Here is a 20,568-nt window from a genome sequence, read left to right as displayed (position 1 = left end):
AATTTCAAACAGTCTGCGCATGTCCCACACCGTCCCGATGCATTCTACGCATCAAAAGCAATCGATTCCAACAAGTCTGTTGTCTGTTAGTTTGTATAAAGATATCATTTTACGCGTAACATTCAGTGGTGCCGAAGAATTATCCTACTTCCATCATGTTGCAGGACTGCGACTATGACTACTTCTACGAGGAGGATAAAATGTAAGCTTAGCATTAAGCGGAGAACGTTCCACATCATCCGACGATAGTGAAGGAATTAATTTAATCGCCAATTTTTGCTCAATGTTGTTATACGGCCAAAGGTGTTTCTTTTTGTTTGTTCAAATATTGATGTTTTTATTCCATCCATGAGTGAGTGTTTGCATTCGAATAAAAGTTAAAAATCTGGGCTCTAATGGATCCATAGCCCCAATCGTCGAACTCAACACGGAGCATCACCGAAAAACATATGTTTCACTTGTTTGCATACGACGCTGGCGGAAAGCTGTACTGAAGCCGCATTTTACGCATGCTCTCCCTGTTATCTGTCCCGTGTGTTTGTAATGTTTGTGTATTGTTGTGTGCATATTCCATTTGCCTCTTTTTTTCTTGTTCTTCATTGGTGTAAGTGTGTTTCATTGATTTCTTATCCACACGCTCCCTTATCCCTCTGCAAGGTGCGCCCTTTTCGATTCCTTAAAGTCAATGAAGCACACTTCTTAAAGCCGTGCCTCGGAATTATCGACCATCGATAGTGGGGATTCGTTAGAGAAAGAAGCTTAAACGTAAGGACGATGGATACATGCAAGGATAGTGAGCTATGGTGCGAAGAAACCACTTCACTGTTAATGTTTGACCAGGCTGAGGACAAGTGAGTAGCGACGGGAATACTTTCCCCAAGATGGGAAACCTTAGAACGACACCTTTAGAGCATTAGCTGGGCGTTGGATGTTAATACGAGTTTTGTGATTGACTTCCCACCTTTCGGATCGATTGTACCTCAGTACCTTCGACAGCAACCCAATCCGTCCAACGAAAGCGGTCGTAGTTGATGAGGAAAAGGCAAACGGCGATGACCAAGACACAGCCCTCATTGTCATCGGGTCTCCCCGAAATGGACCGAGACCATTTCAAACGGAACGACGCAAGGAGTCAAAGAAGCTGGCGACTGAACAGGATGACGCCAAGCCTGAGAAGGAATCAGCCGCCAGCAAACGAATGGATGATATTGCGTTCGTGTCGAACGATGATCTTCCGGATCCGGTGCTGTACGCGGACGGTTGCGTGGATGATAACAAGATCATTATGCTATGCCAGCGCCAGGAGATGGAGCGCCTGTAAGTGTGGGTGTGTGTGTGTCGTATTGGCTTGTGGCTGTACTAGTGCCGTACGTGTGCTCGTGTGTTTGTATGTGTGTGTGCTTGGGAAGGATACATCGATGCTCGGGGTTGTGAGACATTGTGATATGGGAGTAGCTTATGCAGGTGATCCTACCGACATCCTATTGGATATCTTGGGGAAGGGATCCAAAAAGTGTCTAAATTTAATTGGTGAAATATTCAGTGTAAAAAGAGTTTATTTATCGCTTGTTGCTTTTATGTGGGCTTCTCTCTCTTTTATTTGCTATTCTACTCCAACAAGGCTAGAGCACTTTCCTCGCCTATCTTCTGAATGTAATAACGAATGTTTCACTATCGCTCTTCCCTCACTAGGGGCATGACCGTCAGCTCTGGTACGGTTGTCATCAAAAAGGACACCAGCAATCTCATCGGCATCAGCATCGGGGGTGGTGCACCGCTCTGTCCATGTCTTTACATTGTTCAGGTTTGTAGCTTAAATAGACACACAAATTACGCATCCACTAATCTTGCTCTATTCTTTCAGGTATTTGATGGCACCCCGGCAGCCCGCGAAGGAACACTGCAAAGTGGCGATGAGCTGCTCGGCGTGAATGGTGTCTCTGTGAAGGGCAAAACGAAGGTTGAGGTTGCCAAAATGATACAGTCCGCCACGGAGGAGGTGATGATACACTACAACAAGCTACACGCCGACCCAACGCAGGGAGAAACGCTGGACATTGTGCTGAAAAAGATGAAGCATCGGCTGGTCGAACGGATGTCCAGTAGCACAGCCGACACGCTGGGACTCTCGAGGGCAATCCTCTGCAACGACTCACTTGTAAAGCGTTTGCAAGAGCTTGAGCGAACGGAAACCATGTACAAGGGATTGGTGGATCACGCACGAAGGTACACTTCAACAAACGCTTCTTTAAAGACACACGAGATCATTGCGTCTTCTTTCGTTACAGGATGCTCAAGGCCCATTTCGATGTTCTTCAGACATACCAAGCGTTTGGAAACATATTCGCTTCCATAAGTGTGCGGGAGCCGCAGCCCCGTGCATCGGAGGCGTTCCGTATCTTCGGTGAGCTGCACCGCAACATGGAGAAGGACGGCATCAAGATGATCAAAACGTTGAAGCCGATCCTTGCCGACATGGGCACGTATCTGCACAAGGCCATCCCGGATACCAAGCTCACCGTGAAGCGGTACGCCGATGCAAAGTTCAGCTATCTGTCCTACTGTCTAAAGATCAAGGAGATGGACGACGAGGAGCATGGATATGCCGCAATACAGGAGCCACTGTATCGCGTTGAAACGGGCAATTACGAGTATCGGCTGATACTGCGCTGCCGGCAGGAGGCGCGACTAAAGTTCGCCAAACTGCGCAGTGACGTGCTGGAGAAGATCGAGCTGCTTGAGTGTAAGCATGCGAGAGATCTAGCCAGCCAGCTGCGAAAGTTCATCGAGGGACTGGCGACACTTGCCTCCGAGACGGTGGAGCGATTGGAAAGCATTCCGAACCTCTTCCCGATCGAGGTAGATCTGAAGGCAAGCGCGTTCCAATACAAATCGGCGATCAAGTTTCAGGCCGAAGAGTACACGGACGAGGAGATACCGCAGGCGGAGGAAGCTATCGAACAGGTGGAAACCGCAAAGCCTACACAGGCGAAGACTACTGGCGATTTGGAGCAGTCAAACGGAACCGATGTTAGCGGACAGCTGTTGGGAGGCTTCGAGGAGATTGATCTGAACAAAGGAACTTCGGCCGGTCCTTCGGAGCACGATTTGCTGAACGAGCTAGGGCTGGCGGGGATTGATCTATCTGTTGGCACCAAACCCATTAGTCATAATTTGATGGATGATCTGCTGGTGCCTGAGCTTTTCAAATAAGATCACCGAGATCGCGCCCACATTTCTGGTCAGAATCATTTTAATAAAACAGTATAAATTAAACACAATCTTTAGATCGTTATTTTCGGGACTTTAAGTTTACTTACACTATCGTACAATAAATAACATTCTTTAAACAACAGGACTTAAGTACAGCCTGTACAACCACCAGTTCAGCCTGCAGCAAGTGTACCGATCACCTTACAGAACCGCGCTCTGGTTCGATTTCACTATTTGTTTATACTTGAGGTAACTCAGTCGAAGTGTGGTTCGTGCTTTCGTGTCGTTTGCTTTGCTCAACGCCCAACGCCCTATCCTATCTACCTACTGCTTCTGAGTATTTGCATTACATCTATCGGCTTGCTACTACTATTGCTTGATCCCTCTATCTCTCTCTCTCTCTCGCTCTCTCTGGTTAACTGCTACCCGCTTTGGATCGAATGCTCCCTTCGCCCTGCTATAGGGCCACATCACGGTACTTGCGAAAGTCGTCCGACTCATTACCGAGCGACTGCCGACTGTCGGTGGCACCGTTCAGATAGATATTGTTCCCATACCCGTAGCTGGTCAGTTGCGAATGGCTCTTGCCATAGCTGGCGGGCCCACCGTGAAGCGCCCCATGTCCCGGAGGTCCTGCAAAGTACCCGCCTCCGGGCGGTATTGGACTACCGGCGCCACCATAGTTCGCGTGGTGCTGCAGCTGATACAGATGGTACGGGTTCATCAGATGGTAGTGATAGTAGGCCGGCGGGTACGCACTGTACGCTGGATTGTACGCGAGCACATTCCACGGGTTCATGGCGTAGTTTTTGAGCAGATTGTGCCCGTACCGGTAGTAGGGCAGGTCGTGCTTCTTCACCGGCAGCGGTGACTCCGAGAACGTAATGTTGCCCAGATTCTCGAGCGATACACAGTTCCGGCCGAGGATCTTGTTGTTCTTGGTCGACTCGATCGTGTAGTAGATCGGATCGTTCACGCATGACGCCGATCCGTCCCCGCCCATCGTTGCCACCGTACTCGTGTGGTCGATCGAGGCATTCGTGTCCTTTTCGCGCGACTGGCGCAGTGTCCCATTTTCCGGCACATCGTGCAGCTTGTTGTGGATCTGGTTCTTCAGGTTGTTCTGCAGCACGCTGTCCGGCTCGTCGGCGGAGTCTTTGGCTTTCTTTTCATTGATCGTGCCGTGCGAGGACAGGAACTTTGGCGGGAAGATGAAGCGTAGATCGAGCAGCGACTGCGTCTTTTTGCACTCGTTCACTAGCGGCGGTGGCCCGGTAGGCATGGCCGGCGGTAGCCCAAAGATGCTGGCGTTAAACTCGCTCTGCGAACCGTACAGATTGTTGTACGCCGTGTACTGCTGCACGATGTCGAGCGAGTTGTTTTCGTGCGGCACGTAGCCGGGATTGTCGAACCCGGTCGAGGGCCGTCGGCTGGAACCGTTCGGGGCGCCCTGAGTGCTGCGTTTGCTCGCACGCAGCGAGTTCATGCCGGTGGTGGTAGCGTTGAAAGGAGTGGTCGGCGTTGGAGTGGTCAGCTGTAGTCGTGAGGCAAGCGATTCGAGCTGGGATAGCACTTTTTTCTCCTGTCGCCATCTGTCGCAGGGGGAGAAAAGCGAAAGATAAGTGATTAGCTTCCTTGTAACTGTAGCTGACAAAGAGCTGACTGGCATCTTAATTGATTCATGAAACGATCAAGATAGTAGATAGGCCAATAGAGGTTAAAAGGTATGAATTAATCCACAACACAACACAGCTTAACTACTCAACCAACCAGTAAATCGACGAAACATGTAATATTTAAACAGTTTTAACAGTAATTAAGTCACTTTAAAGCCTTTTCTTGGAGTGAAAGCAGGGAAGGGCTACATCTGTTATGCGCATTGATAGCACCACATTTTTATATCCTTTTCTCACGTAAGCAATGAAAACAGACACCTCTTATCGTGTGTCTAATGGTGGCTCTGCTTCACGCATGCCGCTGCTCTATTAAGCAATCTCTCTCAAACGTTAACAAATCCACCGCCATCAAATCAAAAAGGCTTACCTTAGTGCTGTCGGAATAACGCACAACAGTGCTAAGCAGTTGACTATTAAACGTATTAAATATCCAATTAATTCCGTTAGCCCGTGCGCCGATTGTAGACCCTGCAATGGGAGAAGAAAGTAGGGGCATGGGTTTAGAAGAAGGTAATGCAACGCGAAAACAATCTGCACCCCTTAGTGACCGGAAGCACCTTCCCCTCCCTCGAACACTTACCCAATATTGTATGGTCATGTACATGACTAGTGCCAGTTCCGGTACCGACAGCACACCGATAATAATCGACCAGCTGAGCAGACCCCACGATATGCCCTGGAGGCGAGAGAGAGAGAGAGAGAGAGAGAGCGATTGGATGGGAAGAAAGTGGAGAAGCAAAAGTGTAAATGAAATGGCAACATCGTTCCAGTGGTGGATCGATTCTGACACCGTGAATTGGTGCCGAATGGCTGAATTTTCACCATATTTGTCCATACAGTTCGATCGATCGCTCGATCCCTTCCTTGCGCCCCGCGCAGATACTTACCGTCGACAGGCCATGGATCAAGATCGCGGACGAAATGAAGAGAATGAAAAACTGGGCGCACAGCAGATAGGCCGGTATGGGCAGGTCACCGCGGGCCTCCAATATCCAGGAGATTTCGCAAGAGAACGCCACGAGATAGGTGAGCTGTGGGATGGGGGAGACAGTTAACAAAAGTCAGTTTAATAAACCATGTCACAAACGGAGGCTTACTTGCGAGCATAACGCAAGTGTGGAAGGAAATGACCATTTCCGATCGATAGAAAAAATACGATTGTACAGAAAAGTTTACACACATGTAGCTTAAATAACCCCCTGTAGGGGGGAACTGGCCTAGCACAGACCGGAAAGCGAAAGGAACGCGCCACATCCAGTTGCTGTTCTGCAGGCGGTAAGGTAAAGCTGTTTCTCGGCCGGATCGTGTGGCACGGCCATTAGAGGTCGCGCAGCAGTCTTGGGTATCGGGTTGTTATTAAATACCCGCCGAACGCGTGTTGGCGTAGCATAAGGTTGTTTTGGTTTCGACCCGGCCAGGCCCAGCGCGGTTTGCTGCTGGAATATTCGATCCCCGAGCCCTACACGCGGCTAGGCCGGGGTGTGGTGTGTAGCACATGTGCGTAATGTGCGCACAAATGTTGCAACGCGTTCCGTTCGATTTTACTTTCGGCCCGAGGTGCGCCGATCGCCGCTGACCTCAACACCGCCGGTGCGAACTTGTGTGGCGGCCGTTCGCTAAATTACTGCCAGCGAATGAGTTTGAACTTGAGGGAGCGTGCTAATGTGCCAGTGGTGTGTGTGTTGTGCCCGTGTGGCTGCACGCGTTTTCCCCTGAAAAACGGACGCCCAACGCGCGGTGTAATGTCGATGTACACGGCCGGGGTGCTGCAGTACATCGAAAAAGGAAATCTTATGGGCGATGGAAATGGGGTGAAGGTAGTTTTCCTTTAATTCGTTGTCTGTGTTTAAGGGTGTGTTTTGCTCGCTGCCGTTTGTCTGTATCACAAAACATTGCGGTTCAAAAGGCAGCTAGCAAGAATCGATACAAATTTTGTACAATGTTTTAGAGAAATTTGACTTTGCTTGTTAAAAACCAACCATTAAAGAGTTCGGAGATTGTAATTAAATTAAAATTTGAGCTCTTTTGCACCGGTTGAGTTTCTCTTCGGTGCAAATCATCACTGATTAGGGAAATCGTACGCAATTGCGGTCCCTGTAATTTAACCTGCCTCTAATAATGATGGTCATTTCCCAAACGATCGCACCGCTTCAGTAAGCAGTGGAATAATTTACACATTAAAAAGATCTTCCATTTACGTTCCGTGTACTCTAGATTGGGTGCTGTGGACAGTTTTCCATAGTAGCGATAGCTTCGGGGGGAAATGCATGCAAAAAACGCGGGCATTGCTAATTACTACACTGACCTTGGGGGTAAGGAAGACAACTGTAATAAAATCAATACAAAACAGAGACCACAGAGACCTCAACAATTACCCCCTGTGCCTGCCGCCAGCGGGAGCTCGATTGATTGACCCGCGGTCCAGGAAAAGTGCCACATCGGACCCGGTGACCGGAATAGCAGCCAGCTGGAACGATCCAAGCCGACCGAGATGCCGTCCACCAGTCCACCCAATTTGTCCCGCTTATCTGCTCACCAGCAACGGGAAGGAAGAAAAGCTCATTTTTTGGAGCCACCGCGTAGGGGATGATGATACCCGCACGGTGCCAGTACGCACACCGAAAACCTTGGCCCGTGTCTATTAAGGTCAGATCAACGGAGTGATCCAACGTTTGGCCGAACAACAATTAAGCGGAACTTCTCGGGGCAGGCATGCCGTCGTAAAGGTGGTGATGATCATGTTGCGTATATTTACGCTGCACGAAAAAGGGGGCCACATTCGCACACACCGTTTGCCGAGGTACTGGCCGCGACGCGAGAGGGTACGTCATCATGCCGGCAAGGGTTTTGCCGACAGAGCTGCTGCGGGTTGCGAGCGTGGAGGCGAGCATTTCGGTCAGAAGTGAAACTTTTGACGGCTTTACACGCGCCGGTTCAGTGAATCATCCTTTTCCGGGGTGTTGTTGGAAATGGTGGGGATGCACTTGGGGATGTGTTTTGTTTTGGGTATTTTTTTAATTTAAATTAAGCATAACTAGGGAGGAGAGAGTGAAGCTATAGCCAGCATGAATTATTTTAAATAAAGCTCATTAGAAAACATCAACCGATCGAAGTACGATCTCGTTACGATTTGTGCGCTGAAGAAACCTGTTTAATGCAAATCGAAGCCGTGGGAAACGATCACCTTGCCTGCTGGTCCCAAAACAATCAAGCGGTTAACGAACATTCCAGTGTCTAAGAACGAAGCATAGAATAAACCTCGCACACGAGGAAACAATTTCTTTCGCTTCCCTCTTTCACTGCGACCGGATCGAGCCGTGTCAAGCTTTTAACAGAAAAACACGCAAAACTCCCCACAAAAAAGGGTAGAGGCTTGGACCGAGTGGGTGGAAATGCTTTGCCGTGGCGGTCAGTGAACCGCTCGTGACCGATGGCCAGACCGCGGAGTTGAGGGACGATGACGACTTAATTGGGCGTACGACTGGAGAGGAGGGTGCGACTCGTAAAATAAAGCATCACTCATGAGCAGCGCGCCGTCATGCGCTTCGTTCACTCCATTAACTCACAATGATTTAGCGGCCAAGGCGAGGACGATAAAGTGTAAGCTTTATTGGTAGTCAAGATACGATTGAGGTAGGGAGGGTACGGAAGGTTCGATAAATACTAAATGAGTTGATAAGATAACTCTAAATTAACCTTTTAGTGATCGTGTGTAGGGAGCGTTTAAATTTGAATTGATTTTTCACATCGAATATCTAACAGTTTACTCATCTTATTCAATTTCAGCTACTTACCAATGATAAACATGCCGATATGCAGCAGTAGATGAAGATGTTTCGTTTGGAAAAGTATCCCATGGTTGCAGTCTCCGTTTCGTTTCACGCTTTTTGGGATTCGTTGGTGTAACTAGACCTAGTCGAACGATCGCTTTGACATTTAAATATCACTCCCACTACACTGCTGACCCCGTCGATCACTCGGTCGCAGGTCGGTGGTTTCGGCTTGAGCAGCACGCAATGCAATGCAATTACAGCACCGGTTGGAGGTGGCCGTTTACAGCCGTTTCAACGCGATCACCAGCCGATCGATCGGTGCCTGTCGACGGCGATCCATTTTGACGTAAGAATTGCAGTACCCCGGAACGAAACAAAAAACCCGGCTCCAATGAAACACCGGCCAATGAAGTGAAGCTCTGTCCGGCCGTCGGTCCGGTGCGTCCCAATTTACGACCTGCGAAATACAAACCGGGTGGATGGAATAGACAGAAATTAAAGAAAACGTGCTAAATAAATTAAGGATTACGAAAAGACGCCCATCAACACACATCGCACATGGCTATTTTGGAAGTGGAACGGTTTTATAGTCGCTTGTATTTGTTTTCATTTCATCCTTTCCGCGTCGCGTTGATCGCGAGAAGGTGTCTAACGAGAAGTTTGGTGGCCAAACAGAAAAAAACAACCGGGAAAACTCGTTTGTCCAAGTCATCCAGCCGGTCCAAAGCTTGCGTATACGCTGGCTTGCGTACGGGTGGCTCTCTGCGAACAGTCTGCGGCGTTGATAACACATGGCCAATATCCGGTTTCTGTTTTGGGCCAGCTCCAGCACCCAGATTCAGCTTGCGAAATCGAAAGTCTCCCCGAGCTTGTTGTATAATCGTTCCAATCTGTTATGTGGCTCCCTCTGCATTCGCCCTCTGGTTTGCGCTATTGTCAGGCGACTGTTTTGGAGCATCTTTACGCGGAAGATGAATGGATTTATCTTTTTATTGCTCTCCCCCAATAAACCTTGCCTGGGGAAGCATCGCCCTCGCATAGCGAAACCTGTTTAATCGCTTTACAATACAATGCAAACTTGTGCTTATGCAAATTTACAAATCATTTACCAGTTAACAATCTTCCCTCCCCCTGGTTTCCTGCTGGGGGACCCGAACTTACTTAACGCTTCGCACCGCGATTGCTAGACAAGCGAAAGTCAACACTTGGCTCCGATTTTCCTTTTTAATGAGCATTATTCTATTGGCCATCCCGAGCATTGTTATGCAAACTGGCACCACGACGATTGAAGGCATGCGGCAGGAGGAAGACGCACCCAATCAGCCCAAAACAAAACAAAAAACCAGAGAAACGAAAGTGAACGTTTGCATTCAATTTTAATCAAACCGGAGCACTTTCATTCCAACAATCTTTTTTTTCCCGATTTTTGATCTCCACAACATATAATGGCATAAATTGTGTCCCATTCCTCGACGGCAAAACGCGGGAGGGAGGGAGAACGAGGTTCAACGCACTTTCCCAGCATCCGATGACTTAATTTTTTAACCATAACTCTAGCGCCTTTTTACTGCTTTTGATTTTGCGCGTCATCGTCACTTTCTTCTTATCAATCGTTGGCGATCCATCTTTTCCCACTAATGGCTTTTCACGCGGGGCTTCGGAAAACAAAGCGACTAATTCCCGCACGCGCATTGCCACTTTGCCATCATAATTCCTATGCTTGTTGGCCTGCAGGAACAAAGAAATAACATATTGAGTGTGGGTTGCGTAAAATAAAACCCTCCACGACACTGGCGCATTTTTTTTTTTTTGCTTTGGCGATCGACGAACAAACCACGCCCGGTGTGAAACAATTAAGTTGTTATTCTTTGGCACGATGATCGTGTGCCCCTGGCGGCGACGCTGCGAAATCACTTTCCACGAAGAAACACCGTGCTATCGATGCGAAACTCTCAGTCCCTTCCCCTTCGAGAAGAAAAGTTATCAACAGCAATAATATTATTTATTACTGGGAACGAACCAGCGCGTGTGTGTGTGTGTGACCCGGGGAAAGTCTCTACATTGCATCAACCGTTTGAACCCGACCAAACTAAAGCAAAACATTACATCTTTCCCACCGTCAGTTGCTACATACGTTCGTCGCTTGTTGCCATTTTTCTTGCAAATCATTAGTTTTGCACAATACTCATGTTAGTGCCACACCCTGCCAACACATCTAATCGTTCTTAGGTAAAGAACCCCCGTCCCTGGTGCAACCTTAACGATCACGGGAACACTGACGTGTTTTGCTATGGAAAAAGGGGTGCACACACGGTTCAATGGACCGTTTTGTTCGGGAATTCAGCCCACAGCACGTTGGCGAATGCGAAATTGTGCGTTTCATTAGCGCTGCAAAACAATGGAGTTTGAGTGAGCGTTTCGCTTATTAAAAGCGAACGACAAAAACCTTCAAATGCTTTTTCAGCACAGTGCATTAGTCATATGATCGGTTCAACCCCACCACATGCCTGTTTGTGCTTTAATTTAAGATTCTATTTTCTTTCCACCACACACTCAGACACAAGGGACTTTGTTTTCAAGCTTGATGTACGTTAATTGTATACTCTAATTAAATATGAATCAACCTCGGCCCACAGGTCGGACAGATTCTCATGAGCTGCAAATAACCTTTCATCGCAACAGTACGGAACGCCTGAAGCTTAGCCATTCCCTTGCTCGGGTTTGCCGCATTACTTCTGCTCTATCCAATCGATCGCTCTCGGAATCTACGATCGTAAAGCCAATGCGACATCTAGACACAACACCATTTCATTTTCCAGCCAATTGCACCCGGCTCTGTCGTCTGTCTTTATTTAATTTAGCTCATGGGATGAAAACATTACATTACAGCGCCAAGTAATGGGCTTTTCCATGGGTACAGCCGCACCGTCACCGTTCATTAAGCTACGGTTTGAAGCAGAGATCAAGACATACACCAATGAAATGCAGCGATAATTTTCCCAACCTACCAAGTGCCCAGTTGTGTGGCTTGTTTTGTGCAGCCGGTTTTAACTGTGCTTTGAGAGCAAACAAACAAAACGACGAGAGCAAACAACATACACGCTGCAAAAACACGTATTATTTGAAAACAAAACGACACATCCATCATCGCAGCTACTAAAACAACGGTTTCGACACACATGCCACCAACCTGCGTACCTCTCCTTCCCCGAAATGAATGAATTTCGAAAATTATCACAAGAAAAAAGGGCTAAAAACAAACACGCATTGCCACGCGAGGTCCATCGCAATTAAGCATCGTGTGCGACACTCGTTACCGTTTGTGTGTTGCTTGCAGCGTCACAATAACGCAAGCCTTCAGTGCAAAAATAAGGTACAATATGCGAAGGAAAAATCCCCCGCCCCCCCCCCAATTTGATTGTCGCCTTCGAGAGTTTTCGGCGGCAGGGGTTTGAGATGCATTTAGTTCAATTTCACACACTGTGGGAAACAATTGTCCAGCCAGGCGGAGGGTTGCCTCATCGCGATACGTTTGCGTTGCGGTGTCCGATTACCTTCAGAGGTCGATTTTGGTCGACGCAGAGCGCTGCGCTAGAACTGAAACCTTTGCGCTTAGTTTCGCGCCAAGAAAGAGGCAAGGATGAGTCAGAGATGGGTGGATCTGCCTGCACAAAGGAAGCCGACCAGCCGACCGGGTAAGAATGGCACAGTTGAAATGAACACCCTGATGGCACAAGCATAAGAAGCAATGACACACCGCCGCGCTGTGAAGGTTAGGCGTGGGTAAGCGATGCTGCAATGGTGCACCTCCGCAGCGGAGGCATTTGTTTCATTGCGCATCTTCGCCGGTCTCGCGTTTTGCAACAGCGTGCATGAGAGGGTGTTGCGGGCCGAATCCGGTGGGTTTAAACGGTCAGTTAGTAGACAATGTGGCCCTACTGCTGAATAAATATGAGCTCTTTTATGTTACTCGAGAATGGGCGGCGATGAATGAGGCAATGAAGCTCTTCAAATGACAAAAAAGAAGGTGAAGCAGCTACGCCCAAGAACCATTCTGTGTGACGAAAAATTGAATCATTTGTAGGCTTCGGCAAGAGTGGCGTTTAAAGTCGGTTGAATTGTAACCTTCTGCTTGATGTTTGAGTTACACCAAACCCATCTCGACCCAATCTGAAGACCATCTTTCCGGTACGAGTTTTGGCCACACTTTCCCTTCGCTCGTGAATTCGTGCGATCCTATGATTAGCACGATATGCATGACAAAAGCATATTGCATGCCCTGAACTTCCTAATGAGCCGCAGCCGTAGCCGCCGATATAAAAAAACCCGCTCAATCTGCATCGGCAAAAGAAATCAACCTACAAGCGAGTGTTGAATGGAGCACGAGTGGTGTCGAAACAACAAAAACTACCACATCGAATACTTCCGAATGAAATGCGTGAAAGAATCAAACACACAACAAACAAACGTGTGTGTGTGTCTAATGATACCGCCCCATGCGTACTAATGATATGCCGGCTTAATTATGATCAGCTATGAGCGCGCCGCTACTAAGCATGCGCCTGCCGTTGCGTTTCACCGCAAGATCGAACGATTTCTTCGTGTTGCTCCGCGCGTGTGTGTGTGTCGTTCAAAACTGTTTCACTTCGCCTGCAAGATGCATGCTATTTTTTGTGTTGTTTTGTGAGCAGCATGCGCTCTGTTGTTTTTGTCACCTTACCCATATTTCAGCCTATCGCCGATCGCACGTCGAGGAAATTATCTAAGCCGCATGAAAACATGCGGCTTTTAAAGGGGAAATTTTCCTCACCCCCCCCCCCCCTCCCCCATACGTAAGCGCCTTATTCGAAGGGAAGGAAAGTTCAAGAAACTTTCGATCGTGCCCACCATACCCAGTGCGCAGTACGAGAAGATGCGTACTAATGACGCGAACGGGGCAAGGGAGCAATGGAGAAAAACCATAGCATAATGGGACATTGACTGAGCGCGCGCTGTGTGCAGAGAAACCGAGCATAATAATGCCGAAAATCGTCGGAAACAAAAGCGAAATCGCTAAGCGCGCACACTAGGAGCTAATCAGATTTCCCGTAAAATGCGTGAAATCATAATTAACGTTCCATTCCCGGTTCTAGATCGAGGAGAGACGGCGAAATGCGCGGAAGAGGAAAATAGCCAAACACACACACACACACACGCACGCACCAAACAAAAGGGAAAATCACGTACACACAGTTAATCATAAGCTATGGGGCGCAATCGGAAACCGGACAGACGATGCGGCACACCGGAAACGGCGCATCAATGCAACGCGATGGCACAACAAATTGCTTCTTACTTCGACTGATGGAGGAAGGAGGCAAGCAGCAGGGCTTAGAACTCACGCGGTGTCGTACACATTAATCAGCAATCGAAATCTAGCACGCTCTCTCCTTCTAAAGGCAGGGAGAATCAAAATTGGAAATAAAAAACACACCCGAAAGGAAGATGGGATTGGTATTAAAGGTAATTTTCGATCTTGTTTCCCAATCATTCAATAATGGGTCAGTGGAACGAACCCTGCTCCTGCGTTGGTCAGGGAAAGAAAACCAGCCTGCTGTGTGATTTGGTATTCATTTGATCGTTTTCCTTCTGCCGTAGCAGCTTCGATACAACGGTTCGTCGCTTAGAGTCTTTTGTTCTTTAATCGTATGACGCAACCAAACAAAGGTTTTTTTTTAATTTTTTCTGTTTGAAATAACGTATTCGCAATGCTGAATGATGTCAGACGTCGATCATCAATTGCTACTGCAGTTGCCTTTTAATGACACATTTAATTAAACAACGATTCAATCAATTGAAATCAGTCATTACATTTCACTGGCCCAAAGTGATCGTATTGGGCGAACCAAAGCAAACATTCCTCCCCAATCTCAACCACTCAACGTCTCGTATGTAACTGTTGTTTGGCACCCTAAAAACAATGCTCAGCGGGCCATCTCCATAGCGCGTTGCCCCGTTCAATTAGCATTCAACACTTGTAAACGCGCCAACGAAACGGAAGCACACGACAACATAGAAACACATACACACACAAGCAGTGGGATGTCCGTTGCGAACGGCACAGTCCCGGTACCGAAAGCCCTCCAAACCCCTCTTCGGAACGATTGGATTGCCGATTGCATATTGACGGTGGGGCTAACAAATCCCAAACTGCTTCACACAACTCCACAAACCCCATTACCGCTCAAAGGCAAGGCACACACAAAAAAAAAACGCTCACTCATGGGGTGTCGTACCAACCCAAAAAAGGCCCACCATCTCCGCCAGTCTCGTGCCATTTCCTTCGATTTCCACAGCGTACGTGCGCGTACGGCTTCCCGGGCGGTGCGCGTGAAGTAACTGTAACCGACGATCAACCGCGATCGAATGATTATGCTGCTTGACACCGAAATTTCGCACACTATCAGCTGACCGACCGTACACGTGCGAGTGTGCCGTGGGGTGGGTTTGGAGGCTGTCTAGCCGAGTGAATGCTGGTGTGGAGTGGGCTGGCTTCAACATTGGGGAATTTTTGGTTGAAAATTATGGGTCATCTTTTCGCGCTTTCGATGCTTGTTTTGGAGGTCTTGGAGCAGGCAACGGTACTGTTGCTGGTTGAAGCTGGCGAAACAACCGACCCAAGGCGCCCAACACACAGCTGGAAGTGCAAGTATTGAGCAAACAAAAACACTCGTACGAGAAAGGAAAATAAACAACTATCAATTGTTATTATTTTTGCTGCTTGGGTAGAGTCGGAAGATAATAGAACTGGAAGATTTTGATGATATTTTGGGGATTTTTTAGTCTAGGGGGATGATTACTTAGTGTGACTATTTGCTTGGTGTTTTAATAAAAATAAATGCCCCACCAAATATGGTTATACTAGATGTATCGTTTAAATAAAACATACCTATGGCTTAAAACATAACGGCAAAATTATACCCCCTTTTTCCAACAATACAACTGAAACACAATCGCCCATTGATTGAGTTGTCCGGCCGGTTGCAGCGTAGCCTGCAGATTGAACTGGCCGATAAAACTGTCACATCCGCGCCTTTCCGCGGACACTTTTCAAAACCCCTCTTTGCACGCCGATCCGTGCATCCGTTTCAATCCGTTTCTCTAATTTTGGCCAATTATTTTTGGTGCCATACCGAAATCGTATCGAATTGCATCCAGCCGTGCAAGTTCCGGTAAGATTGGGTCCGTGTGGGTGGGTGTGGGTCCGACGACGAATACGTTCCAACGGGGTCCGTTACTTTCCCTTTCTCCCGGGGGGACTGAATCGGTCACACCGGTTGCCGGTTTGGCGCTCGGGACACGCTCAGCAATCCGGTTCCGAATGTAATCCACCGCCGAACGGGATTTTATACACAGCAGCAGAAGGGTAGAAACAAAAAATGCACACACACACACGTGCCCCCAAAGGTGTGGGCCAGCGTGCCAAACTGCAATTGCTTCACTATTGTGTTACAATAAAAAAAACATCGAAACGAGCACGCGAACGATCACTCGTTTGCATCGCAACCGTTGTTGTTGCTGCAGTTCGGATCGGATGGAAAGTGCTGCTTTTCCGTAACGACCAAAACAAGCATTTGCACACACCAAACAACACTCGTGGGCACAAACACACACACCGGAATTACCCGATTAATTGTGCTGTTTGGCAAAGGCGCGGCACGATCGATTCAACTTGATCTGAATATTTTTTGGAAAAATTGGTATTGTAGCAAAGGTGTAATGGAGCCGGAAGGCAACCAACACCGCCACCACGTGAACTCGAATGCGTTGATCTAGTTTTTTTCTTCTTCTTTTTTGTGTGTGAAACTGGCTGGCTGGTCCAGTTTTTTCTTTGCTTTTCGGGCGTGAAACGAGGCTGTCCACATGGTTGTCCACGCGTTGCGCCTTACAAAAAATGTGCCCGATCGGATCCGATTGGGCGGGTTGCGGAGGGGAGCTTGCCTGTAAATGGCAGCCAAGCTGAATGAATTTTAATCGATCGAGCGCCCGATCGATCGATCAGCTGCGATTGCATTCCTTGGCGCGATCGTAATGGTGCGCACGGCTGGAGCGCCTTATACATCATGTAATCATCGTGCGGATACCGTCTGATTGGGCGTTTGGGTGTTTGGCGAAAAGAAATAAACCGATATAAAACTGCCATCAAAGCGGTTGCCATCATATGCACACGGATCGATCACATTCAACGTAATGTTTAATTACATTTCATCATACGAACTCCTGCAAAACTCCATGTGACAACTTTGATCGTTGGTCACTGTAGGTCTTCCTTACCCACCAAAGACACTACCAAATAAGACAAACAAACACTAAAACAGCGGGTGTTTAATAACCCGCACGAGTTTGCTTCTCACTGCTCACCCACTCTCTCATGCTCGCAACAAGATCGCACAGGATGATAGTTTTCCTCTTCTCAGCCGCGCTTCAAACGCAACGCAATGCGCCGTTCGCCCGCCGCGATGAGTCATGCGCAAATGTTCCGCAAATAAGCTTCACGAGCCTCCTTCAGAGCTCAGTCGGCTGGAGTGTGCTATTTGCTCGGCTACCTTTACAGCGGGCTCGAGCGGGTGGAAGCTGTCCGTCTGCTCTTTACAGCGCACGGCCAGGGTGATATCTCGTGGTGCGCGTTCAATGTTCCATTCCACAGCCATCGCCTGCTTAGAGGGTGTTTGTTTGCTCAAACAGTAGCCAAGTCGTTGCTGTGCCTCGTCGATGTGTGTGAGTAAGTGTAATCTGTTTCGATGCCGTGCGCGCTTCGTGTACACTGTTACCTCATAAAAACGTAGCCCCGGGCAATCGCAAGCCCAATACGCAAGGCGCTGGGGACGGGCGATTTGTCCCGAAAAGACACGTGCGTACTTTTGCTGAACGGATGGGTGGTGGGTGGTTTGAACGACACCCTTCAAAACAAGCCGAAATCATGTCGGGTCCAAAATGCTTTTGGTGGTCACGGTGTGTCGAACGATTCGTTTTACAAACGCCGTTCCACGCCCGAACCGCTTTATGCTAATCTGGCTTGACATTGAACGGCCGAACAACTGAAATACCGACACGGAGTGGTGTTTCAAGTCGCTCAGGTTCTTAGGCACTTGGCTGACATTTTGCGCTCATTGCGTAAGTCGTTTGAACATTCCACAAATTCCACCAGACATGGGGAGAGCCTATGCTTTGTTGCTTGTTGGGACACAAACGGTCCCGGTTGATTGGAGAGTGGAGAGTATTGACACTCATGGAGTGAATCGTAAATCTACCCCAGCTCCTCAACCATTGCTTGTGACTTCCTCCCGAGACAGTACCAAGAATCTATAAATACGCCAACCATAGTGTGAAAAGCTCAGATCCGATGACATTGAGCGCGTGGTCGTCCATCAGCCGTCGCCCGTCAGGGCTTGTACAGCTGCACCGGAACCGCAAAACGACAACCGTTGACTATTCCGGCCCATTGCCGCTCACACCATTTTTGCCGTTTCGGTTCATTGTGTTGTGAGGTGTAGATAGCACTCGCGCTGGCCAAATGTCAAGGATGCGGATGGCGCGGAACCGGTAAATGTGATACGTTTCCGCAAGTGGGGGCTACTCGATGAAAGATCGCGTTGTCTGTGGGCGTTCTGGTAGAAATATTTGAATTTTGACCACTTTGGATGACATTCATCAAAACGGCAAGAGTTCTAACGTCCCATTACTGTGACTTGGACTGACATGTTCAAGGTTCTCCCAAACCACACTCCTTGAGGTTGTGTATTGTTCTTCTAGCGGTACGGTTACTACCGTGTGCTTCATTTCGCGAACAATCGTAACAATCGCGTCCAATGACTTCTAATGAGTGTGCACAAACGCGCAAACCGTAGCCATGTTGAGATCAACAACACTCGCATCACTCAAGCAGCGGGCAAACGCGATCGCAAGCCATTCCTAGCAGAGTCCCAATTGGCAGAGTTGGCGTTAAGCTGTGCGCGGTGCGATCTGTATTCCCTCTTCCTGCTGTGCATTTTTCCTCCCCGGTGGTCACCTTTGTGCGAACTCCCCTAACGGGGCCTCTGCTTGATGCTGAAATGACGCCACGCCGGAGTACTGTACTGGCGGGCTGGAATTGTGTTCTCATGCAGAACGGACACGATTACACAGTCAACGTTTCGGAGGAGGATCGTGGAATGGAAGGGACTGTTGTGGCTGTGATTAAAGGTGGTAAACATTCTTCAGCAGCCAGCAGCGAAATTGATCCATGCATGGAAGCACAAAACGGAGCAGCTGAAGAAGAAGAAGAAGCTTTGTGCATATACAAGTCTTTGGATCAGGGCCCCCAGGTATGTCTGAGCCCGCATGCAGCAATACGGCGGGAAAATGAAAACCGTTTCATATTCGGTAAAAGATGTTTTATCCATCTCCCCGCCGTACACTACACGTCTACATTTCTTAACGGCAAATGCGTGTCTTTATGTGTGTGTGTGTGTTGATGAATAATTGATGAGCTTAGTGTAGCTACATCGTTACTAAAACCGCCGCAGAGCCTCATACGCATGCGTTTCATATCGCTAAAGTGACGCGATCGCGAAGACGTTCGACTAGATCGGCTGAAGCATCGGCGCGATTTGATGCTCAGTGATGATGTCATTCGAATTAGCACATCTCACTGTACGCCGTTCCGCCTTGACTGACACATCGACCATCGTTCGGTTTGGATTTGTAGTTTGCGTCAAACTACGCCATTTCCCGTTCTGTCAGCTCGCAGGCAAATCGAAAAAAAGGAGAGAACGCACAAACACTCTAGAACACTGAGATACCGCTTCCCTACAGCAATCACACACCACACCCAGCACTACAGCACCCGGGATAGAGGATAGAGAGGTGAGAAGGCACAAACCCCCAATGCCACAGCCCTCTGCTGGGTGACGCTGGTGGTAAAGGTGCCCAACTGGTGTGACACCTTTACGCTTCATTTCATATTCATACCGCGTATCGCGAGTTGGTGTTACGGCCAGCCCAATCAAGCGATCGTAGGGACCGGGACGAAATAGACGAAATCTGACTGCAGCAATCCGGATTAGCTCCGGTTGAAAAGGGAGCGGGACCTTTCTTTGACAACCTTTTTCTTTTGGGGAGGGGACGGATCGCATATTCAGGAGAAGCTTTTCAGCTTCTGGAGCAGCATATAGACGATTGATCACCTCGAGATGGTCACCTTCTGATAAACACCTTCCCCGTAGACTCACTCACCTTCTCACGCACCTTGGGGTGGAATTTTAATTTCTTATCACCCGCTCATTCGTAGCCGTTACTCGTTCGGCGGTGAAGATGCTGCTGCTTAAGATGTGTTTGTTTATTCCTACAACCGCACAGTTTGACGCGAAGCTTCCACTTCTGTTGAAATAAAACTGCTTTCGGTGCCCAATCTTAACAACACACCAACACCACCAATGCACAGAGAATGTATTGAACGGCAGTGGAATTTATTGCAACGGCGCTGCATACGATGAATCAGACTGGAGCCTTGCAGAAAAACAAAACTCCCACCACCCCCAGCCGTTCGCTTACACTGCACTGAACACACACACAGACTCGTGAATTGTTGGCACGATCCACACACCAAATGCACCAAAGGGACTTAAAATTCACCCAACATCACGCACCCGGCATAAGCACGTTTAACCGATCGAGCGATCGAGCTGGTTTGTTTCTTTGCTGAATTCGTATTCGTTTCGTGTACGTTTGTGTATGATTCGACTGTGAGTGAGTTTCGTTTTTTTTTTCTTTCGTTTTCGTCACTCCACACACCTTCACCGTACCCAAGCACACTCGTGATGACGGACGTGCCCCACCGAACAACCGAACGGAACGACGGAAAGACTGCAACTGATGTTGGTGCGCTA

At 48.3% G+C, this 20,568-nt stretch overlaps 2 protein-coding genes across 5 annotated transcripts; one reads left to right on the top strand and one right to left on the bottom strand.

Annotated features, from left to right (window-relative positions):
- Positions 1-35: 35 nt before the first annotated feature.
- Positions 36-3,316, top strand: LOC121595819 (PRKCA-binding protein). 3 transcript variants are annotated; one of them, XM_041920065.1, is made up of 6 exons: positions 36-202; positions 658-851; positions 985-1,317; positions 1,693-1,804; positions 1,865-2,226; positions 2,289-3,316. In XM_041920065.1, the coding sequence occupies exons 2-6, from the start codon at positions 775-777 to the stop codon at positions 3,211-3,213; spliced, it is 1,809 nt and encodes a 602-aa protein (XP_041775999.1). In that variant the 5' UTR covers positions 36-202; positions 658-774; the 3' UTR covers positions 3,214-3,316. The 3 variants fall into 3 exon arrangements, with proteins under 3 accessions (XP_041775999.1, XP_041775998.1, XP_041776000.1); XM_041920064.1 differs by having other exon boundaries at positions 610-851; XM_041920066.1 differs by lacking the exons at positions 658-851; positions 985-1,317.
- On the bottom strand, positions 3,272-20,568 carry LOC121595820. 2 transcript variants are annotated; one of them, XM_041920067.1, is made up of 6 exons: positions 19,916-20,568; positions 8,684-9,119; positions 5,777-5,920; positions 5,470-5,565; positions 5,257-5,357; positions 3,272-4,805 (listed from the first exon to the last, which is right to left on the bottom strand). In XM_041920067.1, the coding sequence occupies exons 2-6, from the start codon at positions 8,744-8,746 to the stop codon at positions 3,671-3,673; spliced, it is 1,539 nt and encodes a 512-aa protein (XP_041776001.1). In that variant the 5' UTR covers positions 8,747-9,119; positions 19,916-20,568; the 3' UTR covers positions 3,272-3,670. The 2 variants fall into 2 exon arrangements, with proteins under 2 accessions (XP_041776001.1, XP_041776003.1); XM_041920069.1 differs by having other exon boundaries at positions 19,928-20,568.

Source organism: Anopheles merus, chromosome 3R (genome assembly GCF_017562075.2).
Source record: "Anopheles merus strain MAF chromosome 3R, AmerM5.1, whole genome shotgun sequence".
Taxonomy (NCBI): Eukaryota; Metazoa; Arthropoda; class Insecta; order Diptera; family Culicidae; genus Anopheles; species Anopheles merus.
The sequence above is the reverse complement of the archived record's forward strand: the minus strand, read 5'-3'. Positions and strand labels throughout refer to the sequence as shown.